Here is a 24,140-nt window from a genome sequence, read left to right on the forward strand (position 1 = left end):
CCACCCCTCGGTCTTTGGGCCTCCGCGGAAGGGCGACCCGGGGGGCCGAGCGACCCCCAAGGCCCGTCCCCCGGAGCGCGCCCTCCAGCCGCCCCAGGCCCGGCTCCGCCGCCCGGCCTCCGCGCCTGGGAAGGGCCCCCGGCGCACAGGCCGGCAGAACCCGGGCGGCGTGACGCCAAAAAGCCCCCGGGCGACGTCAGGGCGGCGGCGGCGGCGGCGGCGCGGCGGGCTCAGAGCCGGGCCCGGGAGGCCAACATGGGCACCCGCAAAGGTGAGCCTCCCCGCCCGAGGCGCGCCCGCCGGGGCGTGGCCGGGGCCAGGGCGGCGCTTCGCTTGGGCCCGCCCCGCGCTCGCCGTGAGGCGCTTCGGCGCAGGGGGGCCGGGAGGGCGCGCCGGCCAAGAGGCGCCGAGGGCGGGAGGGGGGAGCGGGGCGGAGCCGCTTCTGGCGCGCCCCGCCCCCGGCTGCTCTTTCGGCCGCGCCCCCGGGCCCCGCCCCGCCCCCTTTTAAAATGGCCGCCCCTCACCCCCCCCCCACCCCGAGCCTCGGCCAGAAAGGCGGGCCGCCAATGCCGGCCAGGCCGAGTGGCGGCGCGGAGACGGCCAAGGCCGCCGCCCGCTTCTTGGAGGGCCCCCCTCGGACGTGGGCGCGGAGGGGAGGGGAGGGGAGGGGAAGGGCCGGGCCCTAATCCCGCGGCGGGCCCCCCTGAGAGCCCCGCAAGAGCCTCCCGGCTTCGCCCTCCCGACTGGCGGAGGCCCTCGGTGGCTGAGCCGGCCTCCAGCTTTCCAGCGCCAAGGAATCGCCCCGAGGCCTGGGGCCTGGGCGGGGCTGATGGAGTCCAACCGCGAAAGCAAAGCTGCGCCGCGGAACTCGCCGGGGGAGGGAGGCGAGGCCCCGCGGCAGCCCCTCCGCCCTGGCAGCCGGCCGTGGCCCCCCGCCCGGGACCGGGGGACTCCCGGGAGCCGCGAAGAGGCCTCCGGCGCCCGCCCAAGGCCGCGCTCGTGGCCCTTTCGTGCCGCCCGGGGATGAGCCCGGAGCCGCCCGGCGCAGAGCAAGCCCCGGTGGGGGCCCTTCCGCCGTTGCCCTGCGTGGCGCCGCCAGAGGGGGTGGCGGGGCTTGCCGGTGGGCCCGCCCGGCGGACAGGAGAGCTGGGGGGGGGGGGAGTCGCTCCCTCGCCTGCCGAGTCACGGGCGTGACGACCCTCCATGCCGAGTGGACGTCCTCAAGTAATTTAGTTACCATATTTCTAGATGGTCATCCCCAAAATAAAACAGACACGGACTGCCACACCACCGTGACTCAGCCCGTCGGGCCACCTGAACCCATGCCGCAGAAACATCTAGACTATTGTAATGCGCTATTGTGATGTATGTGCAGAGTGCCACAGTTTCACTGTTATTAAGAGGCAGGCGTACATACTACACCTATTCTGCGGTCACTCCGTTGGCTGCCTGTTAGTAACTGGGCTTAATTGAAGGTTTTGGCCATCGCACCCAAAGCTCTTCGTGACCTTGGTCCTTCATATCTACAGGACTCCTCCTATGCCCCACCATTACAGCTTGGCTGATCTGAGCAGGGCCTTCTGCAAACTGGCGAGATCAGCAACCACCAATCCCTGTGGGTTATCTTGTAGAATGGCCTCCCTGAGGAAGGATCACGTGCTTTTCTCATTTCACAAAGCATGTGTTCAGGAGGGCATTTCTATAAAAGTAACAGGGCTGTATTATAACTGAATGATTCAGGAAAGCATTAATAAAGGAAAAGGGACTCTGGATTATCTATAAATGTCCATTTGTTGCATTCCCACAGTGCACTCCCACTGTCAAGGCATTATTTTCTCTGTATCGGGTCTAATATTTTATTCTTGTTTCAGATTTCAGTAATCCTAGTCGTACATTGTTTGTTTTAGATGTCACATCCTATTAATTGCATTGATTTACGCTGTGTAATCTGCCTTGAGTCTCAGTGAGAAAGACGGACTAGATACTGGCCATTTCCAGATCAGGTGACCTGACCCTGCACGCAACACCAGTTTGAGGGAATGACACACATGTGACCAGATCTTACTTGAGACAGCCGCTGTAAGCAGCGGTTAAATAAATGTCCCAGAAGCTCTGTGCTAGCACCCCTGGGTGCTAGCATCCCTAGGTTTTTGGCTGAGAGCCTCTGCTTCTCTTAATGCATGCCATTTTCTGTCTCCTGCTCAGGAATGTTGCATGCCTGGGAAAGTGATAATGGTGGAAGTAAAGATTCTTCCCCACTTGGAGGCCAACTAGAATTAAGAGTCAGCTTCGTGGTGTTGTCTGTGAGCAGGTATTCCTGAGAGGAATCCGTAATGAAGCATGTTGCCTTGAAATGGCCTCCTCTCTGTTTTATAGGAAGCTGGAGGAAATTTTTTTGCTGTGCTGGCCCACCAGAAACTCAGTCTTCAACTTGGTAAGTTTCCTTACCTTTTTCCTAATCCACTAAATGGAACTGCATTCACTCATACTTAGAAGCTTGTCCAGTTAATTACTACAGAACACAAAAGTCATGTGAATGCACCGATCGTATGCAGATTGCTTGTGTGTTAGATCTCATATGAGAAGGGAAGGGAATATGGTGTACCAGCGAGGAGAGAGCAAGCTGGTTGGTAAGAGCTGTTTGCTGAATTTTGCATAAAGAGCTGTTACCCAAAGGGAAGGTCTCCTTGCGAGTTGGGGAGGAGTTGGCAGCAAGCAGGAAGGCAGCGAGGGGGTAACGGAGGGATCTCCACTAATGGGTATGAGGATTGTCCCAGCTAGAGAACTTCTTTCAATAACCAGACAGACATTTTAACCAAAAGGGTTTTAAAATTTAAAATAATAAAGATCGATGGCACACAAAACACACACAGCACATGCATACAGAACTAACTACGTAGAAAGCAGTGGTGAAAGTTGGATAGAGTTTCAAGGATTGGGTGATAGTTACCATCTAGACGTCCGGGAGGGAGGAAGAATGGCTTCCATCGTTCTGCCTGCTTAGGCAGCTGCTTCCACTTTTTTCTGCCTGCTTGGGTAATAGTTTTAGTGCTTGAAGCAAATTCAGAGAAGGGACTTATAGCAAAGTCATAATCATAAGCTTTCTAATATGATGGGGGCAAGTCTGACCGCATACGGAGCTGATTCCCGCATTGCAAAGCAGGTGCTGTTCCATAGTAGCCACCCCGTGAAAGCAGTGCGGTGTAATGGACACGATTCAGACTAGGATCTGGGATCTAGGTTCAGAACCCCAGTCCGATGTGGAAGGTCCTCATGAAGACTCTCAGCCCAACAGATCTCACAGGGTGGTGGTGGTGGTGGTGGTTTTTTTAGGGTAAAGCAGAGGAGCGGATGCCCTCCTGAACATGACTGAATGGCTGAAATGTGGGAATCTTCCTAGCCTCAGTTTTTCCACTGGAAAAATTGGGGGAGTCTTCAGACTCATTTGAAATGAGTGAAGCGCTTTATTCGAAAAGAAATACTTCACAGGAGAGAGGATTTTTCCCGTGCTCCCCAAAACTTCCCATTTCCCCCTGTTTGAACAAATTGAAAAAGTCTCAGACCTTTGCATGTTGTGCATTTCATGTTGCTTTGAGAAAAATTTCACTCCGTCTAAAAGACAAAATATTTCTTTGGGGTTTTTCCCGTGTGTGTGTGTGTGTGCGTGCGTGCGTGCGTGCGTGCGTGCGTGTGTGTGTGTGGCTTTTTCATTAGCTATTATTTCTCAGTTAGATATAAAAAAATTATTTCCTTATTCTTCAACTTTGCTACGGTAAAACTCCTGCAGTCAGCCAGTCCGTCATACACCAGCAAAATTAAACATACAGTGTCAAAAATTTTACATGAAACTATTACATAGAAAATATAAAAATACCAAGTATAATCAGCACTGAACTATGGTAGACTTCAGCAGCTGCACAGAGTCTAGAGATGGTATCCATATCGTCAGGATCAAGGTCTGCTAGCAAAATGCCTACCACCTCTGTATGGCATACTTGGATTATATCATTCAGGTAATTTGAAAGTAGAATTGTTGGATGCCTTCATAATTCATAACCAGGTTTGCCAGCTCTGGCATCTGAAAATTTGGGCCAAGCTACAAGTGACGAATGACACTTGAGCGGCAAGTGAACAGACCCACATGTATTCCTCCCTGTTCACTTGCACTCCACTTGCGCTCCACTCAATCACGTAGTGGAGCGCAAGTGGAGTGCAAGTGAACAGGGAGGAATACATGTGGGTCTGTTCACTTGCCGCTCAAGTGTCATTCGTCACTTGTAGCTTGGCCCTTTGTGGAGATTTCTGGGGGGGGGGCGTATCTGGGAACAACTTCCATTTCTCTTGTACTCTATGGCATACCGTAGAATCTGCCTCCAAAGCCACCCTTTTCTCCAGGGGAACAGATCTCTGTCATCTGAGGATCAAAGGTGGTTCCAGGAAAAATCCAGCCTCTAACTAGAAGCTGGCAACCCCTGTCCATAACCCTGTCTGTATTTTCAGTCCTTTTTCTCAGTGAATGTTTATCTTCCCACAGGTCCACTACATGATACCGCTGATATACCTAATGCCCTGGTTGCCATTTCTGGCCATCTAATACACTCTAATAATATTTGTTGTCTCATGTATTGCAGCATTAATATCAATGAGTCTGATTACGTGAAACCTCCACCCCCACCAGAGCTAGAACAGGTAATGAAATTAAAAAAATATTTTCTTACTAGCAACAAAGCCCATTGTTTTTAACGATACAATGGGTTCTACTGGGGCGTTGGGAGGGCATGTGCTGCCCCGGTAGTATTCCTGCACTTTGCAATGGCCCAGTTTGACCTTAAGTGGGCAGAAATCGGGCCAGTGAGGAGTGCGGAAGCGCTCCAGGGCCCATCGCACTGCCCTGACAGCACTCCTGAGCTCCACCCTGACCCAATTTGGCCTCAAGCAGGCAGAAATTGGGCGGGTGTGGAGCACAGCACACTCTAGGGGCAGTCATGCTGCTCCGGCAGCATTCCTGCGCTCTGCAGCGCACCAATTTCCGCCTCAAATGGGCCCAGATCAGACCGGTGCGGAGTGCAGGATCACTCCATGGTCATCGTGCCGCCCCAGCAGTGTTCCTGAGATCCACACCAGCCCGATTCAGCCTCAAATGGGTAGAAATCAGGCTGGTGCGGAGTGCAGCAGCACTCTTTGGCCTGTTGTGACACCCCGGCCTGCTCAGGGCATGCTGAGGGCAAGGCTGGCCTTCCCGGTGCCTCGGCGGCTGCAGCAGCACAACTCCCTGGAGACTCCGAGGAGGCTGCTGGAATGATGGAGAAGGCCCGTGCAGGAGCGCGGCTCTCCCTGCCAGTGTGCTGGGCCTTCCCGCATCCGCTGCGGAGCCTTGGGAGGAGCGCGCCTGCCTTCCCCGCCCCCTCCTAAGCAAACCATATTGGCAGTGACTCTTTATCCACGTCACCAATATGGCTTGCCTTTTATATAGTAGGATTCTACAAGTTTGCTGTGGATGGGGTAAGGAATGATAGACTCTGTGTGGGCAAAGATGATGATGAGAAAGCTGAATGTGGAGTGAATGTGCATCCTACTTTTGCTTTTCCATTTTCTATCACATTAGCTTCCCTCAAAGAACTGGGGAGATCGTTTAGCAGGAGTACTGGGAATGTTTTGTTAGAGATTCTGAATGAAGATCCCTAGGGAGAAAAGTAACTGTTAGCCATTTCTAACTTTGAAAGTAAGATGTGTGCATCCTTTTTGTCCAAACAGGAAGATGAAGACTTGTATATTGAGGCCGAGGCGCAAACTTCCAACGTGGAAATCCCAGAAGGAAATAGGTGGCGTTGGTCACGGTTACATAATGAAGTTGAGGTGCAAACATCGCTTGTTTCACTGCCCATTGAGGAGATAGAGTCAGCCTCAGAGACTGACGCTCAGGTCCAAACCTCGTTTCTGAGTTTTCCAAGAGACGCCGAGGCCCAGGCACAAACCTCCTTTCTCTCCTTACGGAGTCTAGCCCCATTTGAAACTGAGGCCCAAGTACAAACTTCATTTACTGAACTACCGAGAGAATCATGCGCTGAAGCTCAAGTGCAAACATCACTGGGTTTTTTGCCCAGAGAAACAGAGGCCCAGGTGCAAACCTCCTTTCTCTCCTTACGGAGTCCAGCCCCGTTTGAAACTGAGGTCCAAGTACAAACTTCGTTTATTGAACTACCGAGAGAATCATGCACTGAAGCTCAAGTTCAAACATCACTGCTTTCTTTGCCCAGAGAAACAGAGGCCCAGGTGCAAACCTCCTTCCTCTCCTTACGGAGTCCAGCCCCATTTGAAACTGAGGCCCAAGTCCAAACTTCGTTTACTGAACTACCGAGAGAATCATGCGCTGAAGCTCAAGTGCAAACATCACTGCTTTCTTTGCCCAGAGAAACAGAGGCCCAAGTGCAAACCTCCTTTCTTTCCTTACCTGAGAGGGAGTCTGTCATCTCAATTCAGGTGCAGCCCTCCTATAGAGAAGTATTGGAGAAAATAGCTTCTTTACCAATGTTAGTTGAGGCCCAGGTACAAACTTCAAATCTTGAAATGCCTCCTTCGCAAACAGACATCCATGTTCAGACTTCGTTTTCAGACTATATGTCAGAAAAAGAAGATACATCATCCATAGACACTGAGCAACAGAGTAAGAGGTCTCCTTCTCAGCTGTCAGAGATGGATTTCAGCACATTGTATCCCTTATACACTGATGCTGAGGTGCAAACATTACCTGTGGCAATACCACCTGGGAATGACTGGCGTTCTGCACGGCTTAAAGCTGCTGCCCAGGTACAAACATCGAATATTTCACTAGAAAAGCCTGTTCCTCTGCCACAAGGTGTAATACTGGTGCAACCTTCAAAGCTCAAGTTAGATAAAGGAGAGGAGTTGGAGGCCCCTCTTGCCATAGAAGAGAAGTCTTTCCCATCTGAACCGATTGAAATTGGAGTACAGACATCTGACCCTGAGATTTTGGAAAAGGATAAGTGGCGTTCGTCACGATTACAGTCTGATGCACAAGTCCAGACATCAACTATTGAACTGCTAAAGAAGCTTTCTGTGCTGTCACAGATTGAAACAATGGAATCCCCTTCCCGTACTGAATTACTGAAGAAAGTTTCTTCCCTGTCAGTGACTGATCCGCACATGCAATTACAGAGGAAGCCTTCTTCTCTGTCAGAATCTGTAGATCAAGTCCAGGTCTTAAACTCTGAGCTTCTGAAGATGCGCCCTTCTTCAGCACAAGTGATACCGACCTCAGGTTATGAGCCAGCAGGGAAGCTTCAACTCTCAACCCCAACAAGAGAAGTCCAGGTACAAACATCTGACCTGGAACTACTGAAGAAGCTCTCTTCTTCATCTCTGATTGAGCCCCAGGGAAGGACTTCAGTCACTGATCTGCATAAGTATTCTTCCTTGTCTCTGGTTGAGACCATGGATGGAAATCAGGAGGAGGTGATAGAAGGAAGGGATTATCTTATTACACCTCAAATAATGGAAGCTCAGATCCGCAAGTGGTACCATGAATTTCCTGAAGTGCAAATAGCCTCTCAGGCACCAGTCCAAAGGGAGCCTCTTGTATCACTGACAGTTGACAGTGAGGTACAAACATCTTCTGTTGAAATACCCCAGGGAAATAAGTGGCGGGCATCACGCCTTCAAGCTGATGCTGAGCTGCAGACCTCTGAGCATGAGCTAGCAGTGGGAGAAGGGGAACCTTGCCATCAATCATGGAATGACACCCAGACACAAACATCCTTGCTTGAAATATGGCAAGCAAGAGGTGCAGCTGATGCCCAAATACAGACTGCGGACTTTGATTTAGCCAGAACAGAAACAGAGGTCCCTCCTCCCTTAGTAATTGACAGTCAGGTGCAAACGTCATCATTTGACATTTCGAAGGCAGAAGAAAGAGCTGATGTTCAAACACAGACCTCAGTAACAGAGTTGCCAAAGCAGGTGACTGAGTCTCCTCCAACAGAACAAATTGAGAGACAGGCACAGACCTCGTTTCTTGAAATATGGAAAGCAAAAGAGCCAGACGAAGTGCAGGAGAAGAAATCTGAATTCCTGGTGCGAAAGGAAGAGAATTCTCCATTACACACAGATGTGGAGGTACAAACATCTGTGCCAGATATGTGGAGGGAAAAAGAAAAAGCTGACAGACAAGCACAAACTTCCCTACTTGAGATTCCAGCTGCACAAGAAGAGCTTCCTCAGTCATCACAAACTGATGCTGTGGTACAAACCTCAGATGTTGAAATTCCTACGGGAAGCACATGGCGTGCATCACGCTTGCACACTGACGTTCAGCTGCAGACCTCAATGCTGGATATGAAAGAGGCAGAATTAGAGTCTCCTCCACCATCACAAATGGATTCCCAGGTGCAAACCTCTCTCCTTGACATATGGAGGACAAAAGATCTCCGGGATTCCCGGGCACAGACCTCTCAGACAGACGTGGAAATATCCTTGGAAGAGCCTCCTCTGCCCCCACAGCCTGAAGATGTTGTGCAGTTCCCCACACTAGAGACCGATAAGACTCCACCTCCCTCTCAACTTGACTCTGAGGCGCAAACCTCCTTCCCTGACATATGGAAGGCAAAGGAAGTAAGCGATTCCCTGGCACAGACCTCTGAGATGGACATGTCAGAATCCTTGGAAGAACCTCCTCTCCCATCTCAATCTGAAAACGTCGTTCAGTTACCCACACCGGAGACAACCAAGTCTCCTCCCCCATCTCAACCTGAAACTGAGGCACAAACCTCCTTCATTGACATATGGAAGGCAAAAGAACTAGGTAATGCCCAGATACAGACATCTCAGATGGATTTGCCAAAATCCATGGAAGACCCTCTTCTCCAATCACGACCTGAAAGTCCAGTGCAAATAGCCACCCCTGAATCTCAACCCCCCGAACAACTCAACCCTGAGAAGCAAACCTCCTTGCTTGAAATGTGGAAAGAAAGGGAGCCAATGGAAAGCTTTGAATTGCCGAAGTCAAGCCCGTCGCCAACTGGTACCAGGGCCCAATCCTCACAACTGGATCTGCAGACCCTGGATGCGCCACCCAGTGCCCAGATGCTGTCTTCCAAGACCGATTTGGCTAGTGCCACTCCTGAATCTACCGTCCCTGCCAGCCCAGTGTGCCTGCCAACATCTGCCAGTGTGGAAGCTGCGCTCCCTGCACAGACTCAGGAACCAATATCCCTGCTTGAAGTGTGGTCCTCTAGACAAGAAGCAGAAGTACAAAAGCAAACTGCTGATCTTGGCTTGCCCTTTGATGAAGATTCGCCTTTATTTCCAATGCTATTGGAAAGCCAAGAGGAGAAGCGACCAGAACAAATGTCCAGCGTGGAGAAGAAGCCCAAACCTCCCCTATTTACTGAAGCACAGGTACAAACTTCCTTTGTTGAAATACCCAAGGGCAAGAAATGGCGCACATCTCGCCTGTGTACAGAAGCTCAGGTGCAAACCTCATTTCCTGATCTCCGTGTGAAGGACAGGATACCAGCCTTACAGAAGATGGTCAGTGATCATGTGCCATCCAGAAGGTGAGTAGTAAAAGACTACTCTGCCGTAGTGGTATTGGAAATTGTATTTTATGGAAATTATGATCTGGTTTTATTGTGATTTTAATGTATTTTATACCTGTCGTAACCTGCTCTGAGCCCACTTGTGGGGAGGGCAGGCTAGAAGACAAACAAACAAACACATTTTTCTGTGATCTCTGTAGCCTAAGTGCTTTACACATTGAGCAGAAGCCACGCTTGGTGCCTGGAGTGTGTTATTTCATTATCAGATGGCATACACAGCTGGCTCCCTGTTTGCGCTGCATTGTTTTATTTTGATTGGTCTTACTAGTGCAACTTTATCCTACCTTTCATTTAAGAGGCTCAGGGTGGCATGCACTGTTCTCTCTTCCTCCTTGCTATCCCTTGCAACAACTTTAAGTGTTGGGTAATGTAGCAGTGGGACCTTAGAGACCCAAGCTCAGCTGTTACCAGGAGCGAGTAGGAGCTTGAACATCACCCCCATCCTGGCTCAGTTATCAGTTTCCATGCTCAGTTCAGGGTATTGGCTATCACATGCAAGGCTCTTCATGTCCTTGGTCCAGCATACCTACGGGACCGCATCCCTCCCTCTGCTCCTCCACGGCAGCTTTGCTCATCTGAACAGGGTCTTCTGCAGGTTCCACCTCGCACATGGGCGAAATCAACTGCTGCTCTTACATGTGCATTCACTTTGGCGGCCCCGCCTTATGAAATGGCCTGCCTGAGGAGGTCAGGAGAGCGCTCTCGGCTTTCCACAAATGATGCAAAACTGAGTTATTCAAGAGGGCTTTTTACTCAGATAGGAGGGTTGTATTGTAGAGAGGTGGTCTCAAATAGATTCTTACCATATATGGAACAAGAAATGCCAGATGTTCAAGCTGGATTCACTAAAGAGATAGGGACCCATAGACTTCACCACTATGTTGCCTTACGTCCTATCTGTTGCATTAAGTATGTGCTCCTATGTACTAACTGTTGCTTTAAGTATGATCCTGCTGGGTAGTTCTGTGTTGTGAGTTGCTTATGCTCTCTTTCTGCATTTCTTCAACTTTGAATTGGATTTTTGCTAAAAGTTGTTTCTGTAAACTTTCATTTACTTACCCTATTGAAATGTCCTCGATATTGACTGTCTCAGTCTCACTCAATGTAATCCGCCTTGAGTCTCAGTGAGAGAGGTGGACTGTAAATAACAACTACTACTAGGAAAGCAGAATACGAGTGTAGTGGTTACTGTTAGACTGAAATCTGGGAGGCCCAGGTTCCAATCCCCTCTCTGCGATGGAAGCTTGCTGGGTGACCTCGGGCCAGTCACAGACACTCAGCCTAACCTACCTCACAGAATCGTTGTGAGGATACTGTGGAGGAGAAGAGAATGATGTCCCCATTTTGGGTCCCCATTGGAGAGAAAGGTGGGGCATAAATATATAAGGAGGTTAGGTTGAGAGGGAGACTGACTGGTTCAAGGTTACCATGACAATTGCGAAGAGGTAGCCATGTTGGTCTGTTGTAGCAAAATAACCCAAAAGTCTAGTGGCACCTTAAAAACTAACAACATTTGTTTCAATATGAACTTCTGTGTGTTAGAGCTCACTTTCTCAGATGTGTGAAGGGAAAGTCATACTGAGAATTTGTCTTGCAGGGACGATGATGGGTGTGGGGGGAGAGAAGTGAGCTTTGACTTACGAAAGCTCGCAGTGAAATAAATGTTAGTATTTAGGGTGTCCTGGACTGTTGCTTTTCCCCACGGCTTTTCATGGTCCCCAGGGCACTGTGAACTGCCTTGGGGCCGCCCCCTGTCCTAAACCGGGTTTGGGAAGTCCCGCTCTCATGGACGCACTCTCCGGGACTTGGCACAGACACTGACGGGGCGTTCAGAAGAGCCGGAGGACCTGTGGACACTTCAGCAGCTTCACTTGAGGAAATGAGGTTGCCATGCTAAGGTCTGGATCTGGGCATCAAACATCTATAACTGAAAACAGAAACTGGGGTTTTTTTCTGGAGTAGAAAGTGGAGTGTGCACTGATCCCGTTTTGACCTCTGGGAAACACTTGTGGCAGGAGTTTGGTGTGTTTTTTTAAACAAAAAGTTACAAACCCTGTTAGTACAGAGGCATTAGTGGATCCCTGAGGAAGGACCAAGTCAGTAAATCACAACTAGCATAGTCCCAAGCATGGAAGAATTCAACCACTTCCTAATTATTTTTCTTCTTCTTCTTGCCTTCTAGGGTCCCCAAAGGACCAAAGCGAGCAGCCCCAGTCTCAGTGCACTTACATGTGAAGATGTCTCCGAAGCGCCGAACTAGCATTGAAAAAAAATAGCAAATACCTGAATTTAAAGAAATAAAAGATTGCAAAATACCACACATATACCCAAAGACTGTTTCTGCCTCTAGTCAATAAACACAGCTGGTGAAAATTACAATGGGCTTCAACAGGTCTTCTTCATTCCTTTTAATTTAAAATTGGCACCCATAAGATTCACACATTGCATTTTAAATGGATAAGGCAGGACCGTTCTAAAACTGCCTGAAGACAGGTGCATCATGTCAGCAGCACCCTTGCCAGAGAGCCAGAATTGGCTGTGGCTGCCTGCAGGAATGGCACAGTGTGAAAAAGTCCACAGAGCTGACATTGACAAGCCATTCAGTGTTAGGTTTATAATCAGACGCATTCGTTGTCATAGGTGGAACGTGTGATTTTGAGTCCTGTTTCATAGTATACTGTTAGTGCTTCACCAAATATGAAGACCGTTCAAGAAAAATGTTGTTTGCTAGAAAACCATTGGTAATCACAGAGAAAAACGTTATTTTATCTCCAGTTTTGATGATCAGGTATGACTTGAAGAGGACATGGTAGTACCCTTAATCCTAAATTATCCCTAGCACAGCGTAGCATATTTTATAAGACAAATTTATGCCTGATTATGTGGGCCAAACATTGCAATGCTGTGCAGTCACAGCTACTAAATAAATTATTTTCTCACAACAGTTTATCTGTTAAAAGGTTGCCCCAGATTGGAAAATAATTGAACGAACTTATACTTACCGAAAAAATTGTCAGGAAAGCATCTGGAACCTTTCATCTTATAGACCAGAAAACATCAACAATAATCCTTATCTTAAAACCGTTTTGCAAATATGGGACAACAAAAGATCCAAATAGTCAACATCTACCTCACTTCTCTCCCATTCTACAGGCCAGCGTTTTAAACCAGCGAAGAGCAGAGAATCCTTTTCACATTGGAAGAGAAGCAATCCAGTCAGACTCAAGAGATGTACTAAAAAATAGAAGCTTACTGGAAAAATCAAAAATTGAGGAAAAAGCAAAAATAAAAATTCCTTGGTATGAATACCTTCAGGTAAAACACTTGATTGAGGACCCAAGCATTAAAGTCAACTTAAGTAAACCACTAACTGAATTTGAAAAACTGGCAAAAGACAGAACGGGCAACAACAAAGGTGCCATACCCAAACTTTATAACATCTAAGCTAACACATTCTAAAACGATGTCATACCAAAATGCATGGCAGAGAGATTGTAAAATACCTCCTAGTGAAGAAAAGTGGCAGGACATTTGGCAATCACGTATATTTACCACAAAAATTCTAAGTATTAGAATGCAATCTATGAAAATCATGACAAGATGGTATTTGACTCCAACAAAAATGCACTACATGAACTACAAGTCCCCCCTAATTGCTGCTGGAAAAATTGTGGTGAGGGGTACTTTTTTCATTGTTGGTGGGAGTATATCCACATACAGCAATTTTGGTGTTAGGTGATCAAGCACATCAAATCTATGTTAAACTATACAATTCCATTGACACTAGAAACCATTCTCCTAAATGATTGGCACGATGATTCAAGTCCAACCATATGTAAACATTTAATATCAAATCTCTTATCGGCTGCCAAATCGGTCATAGCTTCCTTATGGAAGGAAAATTGAGTGCTGGCAATTTCAAATTGGCTTTCTCTCACTTGGGATCAATTTATCATGAAGAAACTATTGGATCAAATAAAACACTCTGAAGTGCCAAATTATAAATCATACTTCATGGAGCTATGGATTTCTGTCTTAGAGTTCTTGACGAAAGAAGATTTTGTAAAAAAAAACTCATGTCAACTCAAGACTATTACAACCCGCTTGTTTATTCGTAACAACTTTTATAAAGTGACAGCATACAGAAAATATTTGTTTAAGATCAATATTTCATCTGAACAGCGGAGGAATTCCACTTAGAAACTTGATGCCATATGTAAATAACAATTTTTTCTTTTTTGTATATAGTTCGTTGGAAATGTGTTACCAGATTTGTTATATATCTCTGTATAAGTTACAGCAACCAAAGATAAATAAAAAATTTAGATACAGAAAAAAAACGGTTGCCGAGAGTTCCTTCTGAAATCTTTCCTGAATGGAGTGGAGGTGATAAAGAGCAATGTGATAGATGGTGTGCACACAACAAATACAAAGGCATTGGTTGGAATACAAAACAAATAAAAGCTTTCCTTAAAGCACTACTAACACAAAGAAATAGTTGGCTGTGCCATGTGTGTGTGTGACGTGCCGTCAAATCACCTCTAACCTCCAGAATGTCCTCTCATTAACAGACTTGCTCGGATCTTGCCAGCTGGAGGCCGTGGCTTCCTTTATGGAGTCAAGCCATCTCATTCTGGGTCTTCCTTTCCTACTGCCTTCCATCTTTCCTAGCATTACTGACTTTTACAGAGAGTCTTGTTTTCTCAGTACAATAGTCTCAGTTTGTCATTTTAGCTCCTAGGGAGAATTCAGGTTTGATGTGCTCTGGAACATACTTATTCATCTTTTTGGCTGTCCATGGTATCCGCAAAGCTCTCCTCCGGCACCACATTTCAAATGAATCAATTTTCTTCCTGTCAGCTTTCTTCACTGTTCAACTTTCACATTCTTATCTGTAAAGATCTTTTCTAGTTCCGTCACAGCTGCTCTTCCAAGTCTCAATCTTCTTCTGATTTCTTGGGTGCAGTCTCCTTTTTGGTTGATGATCCAAGGAATAGAAAATCTTGAACTATTTAATTTCCTCATTGTCAGCTTTAAAATTGTGTAACTCCTCAGTAGTCATTACTTTTGTCTTTTTGATGTTCAGCTGTAATTCTGGTCTGGTGCTTCTTTAACCTTCATTAGTAGTCGTTTCAAGTCTTCACTATCTTCTGCCAGTAACATGGCATCTGCATGTCTTGAATTGTTAATGTTCCTTCCACCAGTTTTTACTCCACCTTCTTCTAGATCTAATCTAGCTTTCTTTATGATTTGCTCTGCATAGAGGTTGAACAGATAGGGAGATGATATACATCCGTGTCTAATACCTTTGCCAACTGGAAACCATTCTGTTCTCCTTCAGTGGTTACGCCTCTTGCTCCAGGCAGGGCTATGCAAATTTTTGTGTATGCCTTCCTGGGACTGTGCCTGTATGTCCCTCTGGTTTGAACAGCCCTGCCGCTCCAGCAGGACATTAGAGCCTTGCCCTACCAGCTAGATCAGAGAGAAATAGAATCCTTGTCAAATCTTCAGTTTCCAGTAGCAATGAATACTATTCCCTCAAGAAGGATCCAAGGGTCTTGGTCTATGTGGGAAAAGGACCACGTGAGGGATAAGTCCTCCCTGTCTGAGGTTATAGGCAAAGGGAAAGGACAGATGGAGGCCACATCCCCTGCTCCACATGCAGAAGAAAAGAGTATCCGAAGTGTTGGATACCTCCCTGACTAGACCACCATTGCTCACTCTATGATCTCTGAGGCATTCAGACACGGAGGTATTTCCTAGATTGGATAAGAGTGAATGGAATCAGTCTGGTGGCAATGACGTCTCAATGCCAGGTGAAAATCGTACCTCCATGGGCAGACTCAGCCAAGCAGCAAGTGAGTTGACTGCCTTTATTATGACCTCCAACCTCACGAATGCCTTTCTGGCAAGCCCAGATCCCAGGTTCGGCCTTCCTTCAGCAGGTGCCCCCTTTGCTGGCAAGTTCCAATGGCAGCTTCAGGGGCACAGACAGTTATAGGAACATCTGATTGGATGTCACAGGCCTGGAGATCGGCCTGGGGATCACCCCCCTCAGCTTGCAGGCTCTAACCCCCCCCCCCAATACTAGAGAGGAGGATAAGATGTCTATGGAGGAGAGATCAGATGGGGGGAAATCATTAGAGGCCCCTAGGAGACATAAACAATGTCATAAGTGAAGCCCTTTTCCGTCTTCTACACTAGACTCTTCCAAGCTTTCTTCTTCTTTCTCCTCCAAGGGAGAGCAACCCAGAATCAAGCGATACAAAAAGATCCTTAAGAGAACCAGGTCAGAGAGACAGAGATCTTCTACCCCCATGCTTCAAAGGTCCCCAAAAAGAGAGATCCCATTTTTAATCTCGGGATTCAGAGCGTGAGGACAAACTATCAGTTCCTCATTAAACTTTATCTCTGACTAGCAACAAAGCCCATTGTGGGGAAAAATACAACGGGGTCTAGAAAGGGCGGGCAGGCAGGTGGGCATTCCCTCCTACTTCATCACTGATCCCGGCCAGATGAAGGTGGGGTGGGTGGGCATGGCCACCTCTGCACCTGATCCTGGCTGGGTGAAGTGGGAGTGGGCCTTGCCACCTGCTCCTCTCCTGAACCCGGCTGGGTGAAGAAGGGACGGGCATTGTCACCTGCTCCGCTCCTGATCCCTGCCAGGTGAAGTTAGGGGGTTGGGCATTTCCTCCTGCTCCGTGGCTGATCCCGGCCAGGTAAGGAGGGGCGGGCATTGCCACATGCTCTGCTCCTGATACCGTACAGAAGCAACAATGGAAACTGGATTGTTTTTTCAATCCCTTACTGTTACCAGAACTGCTCTTTTATTATAATGGGGAATTAGCTGTAGCAGTCTGTAACTATTAATATTAAGCGAGGATCATAACCTATGTTTACGGAGGTCCCGATCCCAGACACTCTAGTGAAAAAGAGGCAGACAAGGAGTAAGGTTCAAACACGTGTATTGAGTGTAGCGTAAGCCTAGCTTTAACAATCATACAAAGAACATACAAGGTCTAAGAAACATAGAGTATGAAATACAGAGACGTTCGCATTAGCTGGTTCCCAACGATGGTAGGGGGAATACTCACTTATCCTGGAGCGAAGCAGAGACGCAGCAGCGAGGTGGCCCAATGCCAGCACTGGGACCACAGACGGACAGCAAGGAGGTCTGGATAGGGAATGGCCTGAGCCACAGACAGCAAGGGGGGGGGGGGGTCTGGATAGGGAATGGCCTGAGCCACAGACAGCAAGGGGGGGGGGTCTGGATAGGGAATGGCCTGAGCACCGAGTGGTCTGGGAGACCAGCTTAAATACCCCAAAACGTACCCTGGGGCTGGTGCTGTACTTGGTGGTTCTCACAGATTAAAACAAAGGGTCTAATGGGCTACTGAATGGCTCGGATGGGCCACTTTGGTAATCAGATTGTGATAAGTGACACCTCAGGAAGAGGGGACAAAAGAGGGAGGGGGAAATCCAAGTGGGCTGAAAGGATGTTCCAGCGGACAGGGCTTGTCCTGATGTCATCAGCTTTGGAATGCGGAGGTTTCTTTGAGATGCATTCTCTAAGTGCTTGGGATGGTCAGCACTTAGCTCTTCTCCGGGGCGGCTCCTAAGATATGCAGAGCGGGGCGAGGGGCTCTCGCTGCGGACGTGGTGTGCCCGCTTCGCCGAAATGGCTTCTCAAAGCAGTCTTCTTCCCAGGGTCTTCTGGGTGCCTGAGAACATGGATGCCGGCTGGGCATAGCTGGGGCTGGATAGCAGGCTGCCTGGTAGCAAGGGCAAGCTTGGCGACCGGCCCGCGGGAGGCTCCAGGCGGGAACTGACCAGGGAGCGCCTAGCCAGGCTCGCTGGAGGTTTCCCCGGCAGGCGCCCGGCTGCTAGCAGCGGCTTGGGCCCATATGAGGCAGGCTTCCATGGAGGCAGCGGGAACAACACTTTAAAACACAGTCCAAAGCAGGAAACAGGCACGGTCCGTGGCAGATGGCAATGCAGGCACGGGGAACACAGTCCAAACACACACTGGGAAGTCCAGATACAGGTCAGGGCAGGGTTGCCCAGAAAAAGAGTCCTTTGTGCAGTTACCCAAACATGGAGTCAGTAAACTACACAGTCTATAGCAGAAGCAAGGTAATTGACACGCAGGCAGGAAACTGACACGTGTACCAGAACACACACGTGCAAAGCAGTCTTTGGTGTAGCAGTAAAACAGCAACGCAGGAAACTTTAGCACAGTTCATAGCAGGCTTTAAAGCAGGGGAGGGGGCCTACTTGGCAACAATTCCCCCCCTCGGAGACCCCGGGACGTCAGGCGCGCGGGTCTCCGAACTTGGCTTCAAAGGTGAGGTGGTCGGCAATGTCCGGTGGTCGAGCTTCGAGCGAAGAAGGAGTGGGAAGGGAAGGGGGAGGAGGCGTCACTCAGAAATTTAGTTTGGAGAACCACCTAACCGAATAAGTGCAATTTAGATCAGCCAATGGGCTGCAGGTCTCTGGGTTCACACCAGGGGGTGTGCTAAGTGCAATCGTCAGAATAAATAGTAATAATTCATAAGTAATAGCAATTCATAGTAGCATAGGCAGCAATGAGCAATTCATGCATATAAATAGCAATAATTCATAATTGTGTACATTGATTAATTCATGATGGGAGGTAATTCATACGGAATTCATGATGGGTTAAAAGCACTAAAAACCAGGGGCAATTAATATACATGGATCAATTCATAGGCATAAGATTTAAAAGCAAAGACAATTCATGGTTCAATTCATGAATGTAGGATTAAAAGCAATTCATACAAGGTAAAGTGAAATGTGCAAGCAAGGCATAATTCATCAAGGGTAGAGTAATTCATAAATGGTTAAAATCATAAATACATATATGTGATTAAAAGCAATAGTTCATGAAGTCAAAAGCAGCAAGAATAAAAGCAAGTGCGTGGAAACAATTCATGAGGGGTAGGCGGCGGAAGGGCTCATGGGGGCAGAAAAATACACTCTGCAATTAAAAACCAAATCAATATGGCTGGATTAAAATCAAATTCATAGACTAGAACTGCCTCGGCGGAGGGAGTTGGGTTAAGAAGGCAATTCAAAAGGTTAAAATCAAATTCATCGGGATAAAGTTCATGGGCGCACTTGCAATAGATAGAGAGAGGGACTAGTTCGGGGCTAAATTCATGGGAGTTAAAATTCATAAAAGCAATGAGAAGAAATTCATAAAACAATAGAGCTACAAAGATCACAGACGGCTCAGTCCGCGGTACAGCTGCTAGACTGGGTTGCATATTTACAGAAATGAGCAAGCTTAGTCCATGTGTCCCAAAACACACTTCCACCCCCCCTTGTTGTCTGCGTCAATCCGCAGAGCAGGGTCGGTGAGCGGCGAGAAGGGCTTCAGGCACACAGTTCTAGTCCTCATGGAGGTGGCGCTGCTGGCGGTCGTTTGGAGACGGGCCGTGGGCTGGGAGGCAGAGTAATAGGTCCCCCCCTAGTCCACAAGAGGGCCTCGGAGCGGTGTCCGGCAGCAAAGCGTCCATGGGGCTGGTTCAGGATCCGTACACATAATAAAATACAAGCATAGTTCATACCAGCACAAGCAATAAAACAAACAAGGGTTAAAGGAGGGCGCCAAGAATAACCATTAGGGCAAGAGGAGGTCTGGATTGTAATGATCCAAACGGTAAGACAGCTGGAGTTGCTGGAGCTGTCGGCGGCGGCTCCAACAGCCCAAATAAAGTAATGAGGCACATAATAAAACTTGAAAGGCCAAAATAACAACGATCGGGTGCAAAGCCAAATTGTAAATTCCAGTGGCAGTGGGGCTCCAGCCAAAGAGGGTCTCCCACCACGAATGCTCGCCGGTGGTCTTAATCCGCTGGACCAGATCCAAAATCTCCTTTCCGTTGTGGGACACAACCAAAGCAGTGGTGTCCCCGTCCCTCTGGATGCTCTGGAGGGTGCGGTGGAGCTGCGGGTGGGCCAGGAGCTCGTGGATTAGCTCCAGACCGATGCCAAGGGAAACTGGCTTCACATGACGATAGATGGAGGGGGCCACCAGGATCTCTTCTTGGGTCCAGACCGGTACCGTGTAGGTGAAGTCGCAGGCTGCCACCGAAGACAGGTTGCAAAAGCAGAGATTGACTCCCGGGATCACGGGCTTGAGCTGGAACGAGTTCAGGATCACAAAGTCGCAGGCCGTTCGCACGCAGGCACATCCTTTCCCAATGTAGACCACAGCGGAGCTGTTCTCCCGGACGACCTCGAAAGGGCACTCGTTGAGGGCGTCGACTTGCGGGGCTACACAGGGGTGATGAGGTGCAAAGGCTTGGTCCTGGCAAATGAAGCCGGTCTGGTCTCGATGCTGGCACCCTTGGAGGCTGACGAGCTGCCATCCGATCGGGGTGAAGCGGGCCCAATGGTCGGGGTGTCTGGCGTAGAGGACTTCGGCGTCGCTGACTTGGAGTCCCAGAGGCACGACTGGATACACGTGGAATGACTCGTGCGCACTGGCCGTTAATAAAAATAATTTAAGCTCCTGGGTGGTCGGTGAGAATGAGGAATTTACAAGAGACCACCAGGATTCAAGCTCCAGTTCTATGGGTGACAATTTGGGCATAATCAATCTTTTGATTTCCAGGGGCAAGTGCCCATCCGTGGCTTGCCGAATTAGCCCCATGGCCACAGCCTGATTTAATTGTTGGGCTTGCATACATGCCATGGCTATTGACACGTTGCGTTCAAAAGACTGTGTCCCTTTGAGCAGCAGAGAAAAATCTCTTTCAATTTGACTCTCCCAGTTAACTAAAATGGAGCTGATCTCGTGTTGCCCATTCGAAATGGAATTTAGGGACTGCACCACCGGTTTACCTAAGTCGGAGATGCTAGTCGTGACATGGGCAAACTTATTAGCGAGAGTCTCAATATTGACCGAATCCATGATTGCTAAGCCTCCGGCTGCAGGAGCAGTCCAGTCGGCAATGCTTCGTCTGGCACGCGAGAGAGAAGGGGAGGGATCGATCCACAGTTGTAGCCATGCATTCCAACCCTTGCTACCGGCCTCCAGATAGGGAGCGCACTGCGGCAGCCTCTGGGTTATATTTAACTCAGCTAAGTCTATGCGGATCTCTTTTAAAGACATTTGCGGGCGGACTAGAACTCTCTCTCGAATGTCAGTTTTCAAAACATGGGAGCCCACTATATGCGTGCCGCCTTGGCTTAATTGTTCATTGCTAGCAATCAAAGGGTCAATTTGGATGGTGTGGGTCTCCTGGGTCCGGATCAGCAGGGAATAATTGCCTGGTTCGTGAGTCAAATTTACAAAGAGCAGCCCAAGCCGGTGAAATTTCTCTACTAGGGGCTTGGTTTGGCATTCGGGCGTCTGTTGAACCAGTATCCAATCGGGTGGGCCGTGTTTGGCTAGGTCTTCCTCCTTTACAATCCAGGTCAGGTTCTCCCAGCGCTCTATAGCAAAGGAGAGAACTGCGCCTGAAGGGGGCGTGATAGTGACTGATGCAGACTCAGTGGCAGTGGTGCCTAGTAGGATGGTCATTCTAAAGGGGTCTCCTGCCTTCCATACTGCGGCCGACACTAAAATAACTTCACAGTATGGTCCGAGAGCCTCAGTGACAAATGGCGAGGTCTCGAAGTTGGCAGGGGTGGTATATTTGTCTACCACCGGGACTGCGGTGGGGGCTGGCCTTATACGGGGAAGAAACATACATGGAATTGGAGCAAGTGGTGACACTGTGTCAGTAGGCGAGTAGCATACTAATTCTTGGGACAGAGTTTTTACTCCCACACATAAAATAACAAGCTCTGGGGGCCGGATCCACTGCTCTTCGCAACTGCGGAAGTTAGTGCGGTCCGTGGGGGTGGTCACATTGCTCTGCTGCACAACCTTGCAGACCATCATTTCGTTTCCTGCCAGGGTATTTATACATCTCCAGTGGGGGTAGGGCATTAATTTGGACGGACGTCCCTCTATTAGGGTGCCTGCCAGCACGAGCAAACACAGGGTAGCCAGGTGCCTCATCTCCTGGCCTTCCTTTTCCTTTTTGTGCCGAAAATATCCTGGGGAGACCTGCGGATATAAGTACAGGTTCCCTGAGTTTATTGCAGCAAAAATAAATGAAGTGAAGTGGGGAAAAGGAGGGCGTAGTTCTGCCAGCACTGTATGTTAAGCGGGGTTCGAACGAGAAGTCCCAGAGCACTAAGCGAGCCTTCCAGCTTGTTGCTCTGGGGAACTCCTATGCGGAGGCTTCTTCCTAAAGCGTGTATATTTCAGGGGGGACGTCTTTGCGTCGAGCAAGGGTCGGCTGTGCGTTAGGCGGGATTATGCAAACTCGCCCCAGGGGTCCCTGGGTGCCTAGGCTATGTGGCCTTCAGGTGCCCCTTGCTCGGTGGCGGGCTATTTTTATTTTGCGGGCTGAGAGCTATCGGTCCGGCTCGGCCTGGCCTTGCCGTTTTAAAACGAAAAAAAAAAAAAAAAAACTAGAGAGCGTCTTTCATTAACTATAAGGGTTGCTGCAGACGGGGACCCTCGCTTTAATTTTTCAAAAATAGGCCTTCGTCATATGTTTGCAGGACAACCAATTTTTGGGGGGGACTCCCTCGGGAGGCCCCATCTTCTAGTTAAGAGAAAAAAGATACATCGGGCAAAAAGGAAAAATACACTGAGCAAAAGAAAAATGCACTGAGCGAAAAGAAAAATACACGGAGCTGGAGGCATACGGGTGTGGGGTACTTTCGGGTTGCTCTCACTTGGAAGGCCTGGCATGGCTTCACTATAACTTCAATATGTCTCCCCCCCTTCTTTTCCCTTGTGCGGTACGGGCATGGGAAAAGATTACGTGGGGCGGGCGGCTGCTGGCGGAAAGGGCCGAAGTGGAGCCGAAGGTGCTCGGCAGCGTTTATCGAAAAGCGGCGGAGGCGGCCGAGATCTGTCGGCGCCACTGGGTCTGGGTTGTTCGGGGGTCATCTTGGCGTGGGGGATCCTGGCTATGTAAATGAGGCACGCTGCCCCTTGTGCGTAGCGAACGCACCTCAATAACATATTCCAGGGGTCACATATTTACAAAATACTGGCGGGTCTTTTACCTTTGCACTAAAGCGTACTAGATGGTGGCGCCGTATAGCAACTCACCATGACGAATATGAACATTAGTAAAAGAGGGATGTTGGGCTATTTGGGGATCCTTTTCCAGGGGAGGCACGGCCCTCAAAGCCAAAGCCGACCATCATGCGAAAGCGTGGGTCTGGCAGGTGAGACCCCGAATCTACGTAGATGCGGGATCTTCACCAGCACGGCGGGTGATATATTTTCGAATACAGGGATCACCTTATTTGGTGATTCCACTATGTTCGAAAGAATGTATGCACCCTTGGGCTAACGCCTCTCCAACCACTTTCACACACAGCAAATCTCTTTTGCCTGTGCAATTTTTTTCCGAACATGCGGCTTACAATCCAATTAAGAATCACTCTCGGTGGTGGTCCTATTTGGCTTTGGTTGCCGTGTCTTTCCCTAAGGGTCCCAACTGTGGGGCCCGCCTAATGAAGTTAAAGAATAGAACTGACAAGAAATAACAAAAACACTAAATGATTATAGGAAGCTAAGTTGGCTTTTTACATCTAAATTCAAAAGGGAATTGGGCTTCAGGTTCACACACACATAAAGTTAAGACTGCACAACGAAAAGGGACGGGGGCTGCAGGGACTTGAACTCAAGTCTCCTTAAGGTGGCTTTTCCACTCCTGGTTCCAATCCCTTCCAAATTCTGACAGGGAACCAGTGATTACATTTATTTGGGCTTGCTTCAGCCTGGGAGAGGACAAAAGGAAGAACTGGGAGGAGGTCAGAATCCTGGTCTGGCCAGTTTTTCCATTTCAATGAGGGGTGGGGGTGCAACGCTGAGTGGGAACAGTCTGTTTCAGATGCTGCTAGCAACTGGGATTCTTTCTGGAGTTTGCTCACTTGCATTATTACATTCCTGACTGCACTTACTGCTGGAGGCTCTACCTTTTCACTAAGTTTTGGGCTTGAGCCTTTTAAAACGTGGAAACAGATACACAAATGTCTTTGAATTAGCTCGAGCACTACTAAGCCACACAGGCCCAACATGAGGTTTTCTTCAGGGGTGTTAGTCAGGGAAGGCTGAGAGAAAACTATTTGGTGTGTAGTTGCAAGCACTGGATTTTCAAAGCATTTTAAATCTTTTAAAGGAATTGCATTTTTACTCTCGTCTGTTTGGTTTTCAGGGTCATTGCAAGAGGGCACAGTCACGGTGGGCTGTGTATAGCTTGGCTGAGGGCAGTCTATGGGAGCCAAGACAATTTCTTGGGGAATGACTTTTAAACTCTGCACATGCTCAGAGGCTAAAGTGAATTCTGGCTTCTTGGGCATGGGGGCTGAGACAGAAATTGGAGGCAAAGGTGACTGACTACATCTTTCACTGCCTTTGGTGGGGCGGGGTGCTGATTCAATCATTGATTGTTCCTCTAAAGTCTTTAATCTGGCTTCAGTGAG

General features: G+C 48.7%; 1 protein-coding gene across 1 annotated transcript; it reads left to right on the forward strand.

Annotated features, from left to right (window-relative positions):
* The first annotated feature begins 1,164 nt into the window (after positions 1–1,164).
* Positions 1,165–13,909, forward strand: LOC129337675 (titin-like). The gene is made up of 5 exons (XM_054991571.1): positions 1,165–1,224; positions 2,377–2,434; positions 4,632–4,689; positions 5,755–9,572; positions 11,797–13,909. The coding sequence occupies exons 4-5, from the start codon at positions 6,529–6,531 to the stop codon at positions 11,888–11,890; spliced, it is 3,138 nt and encodes a 1,045-aa protein (XP_054847546.1). The 5' UTR covers positions 1,165–1,224; positions 2,377–2,434; positions 4,632–4,689; positions 5,755–6,528; the 3' UTR covers positions 11,891–13,909.
* Positions 13,910–24,140: the final 10,231 nt, after the last annotated feature.

Source organism: Eublepharis macularius, chromosome 11, assembly GCF_028583425.1.
Source record: "Eublepharis macularius isolate TG4126 chromosome 11, MPM_Emac_v1.0, whole genome shotgun sequence".
NCBI lineage: Eukaryota > Metazoa > Chordata > Lepidosauria > Squamata > Eublepharidae > Eublepharis > Eublepharis macularius.

Excerpts from the sequence above, each read along its gene's own strand:
- LOC129337675 (XM_054991571.1), top strand. The coding sequence starts at position 6,529 with ATGTTAGTTGAGGCCCAGGTACAAACTTCAAATCTTGAAATGCCTCCT. Across the intron at positions 9,573-11,796 it reads GATCATGTGCCATCCAGAAG|GGTCCCCAAAGGACCAAAGC; the intron begins GTGAGTAGTAAA and ends CTTGCCTTCTAG.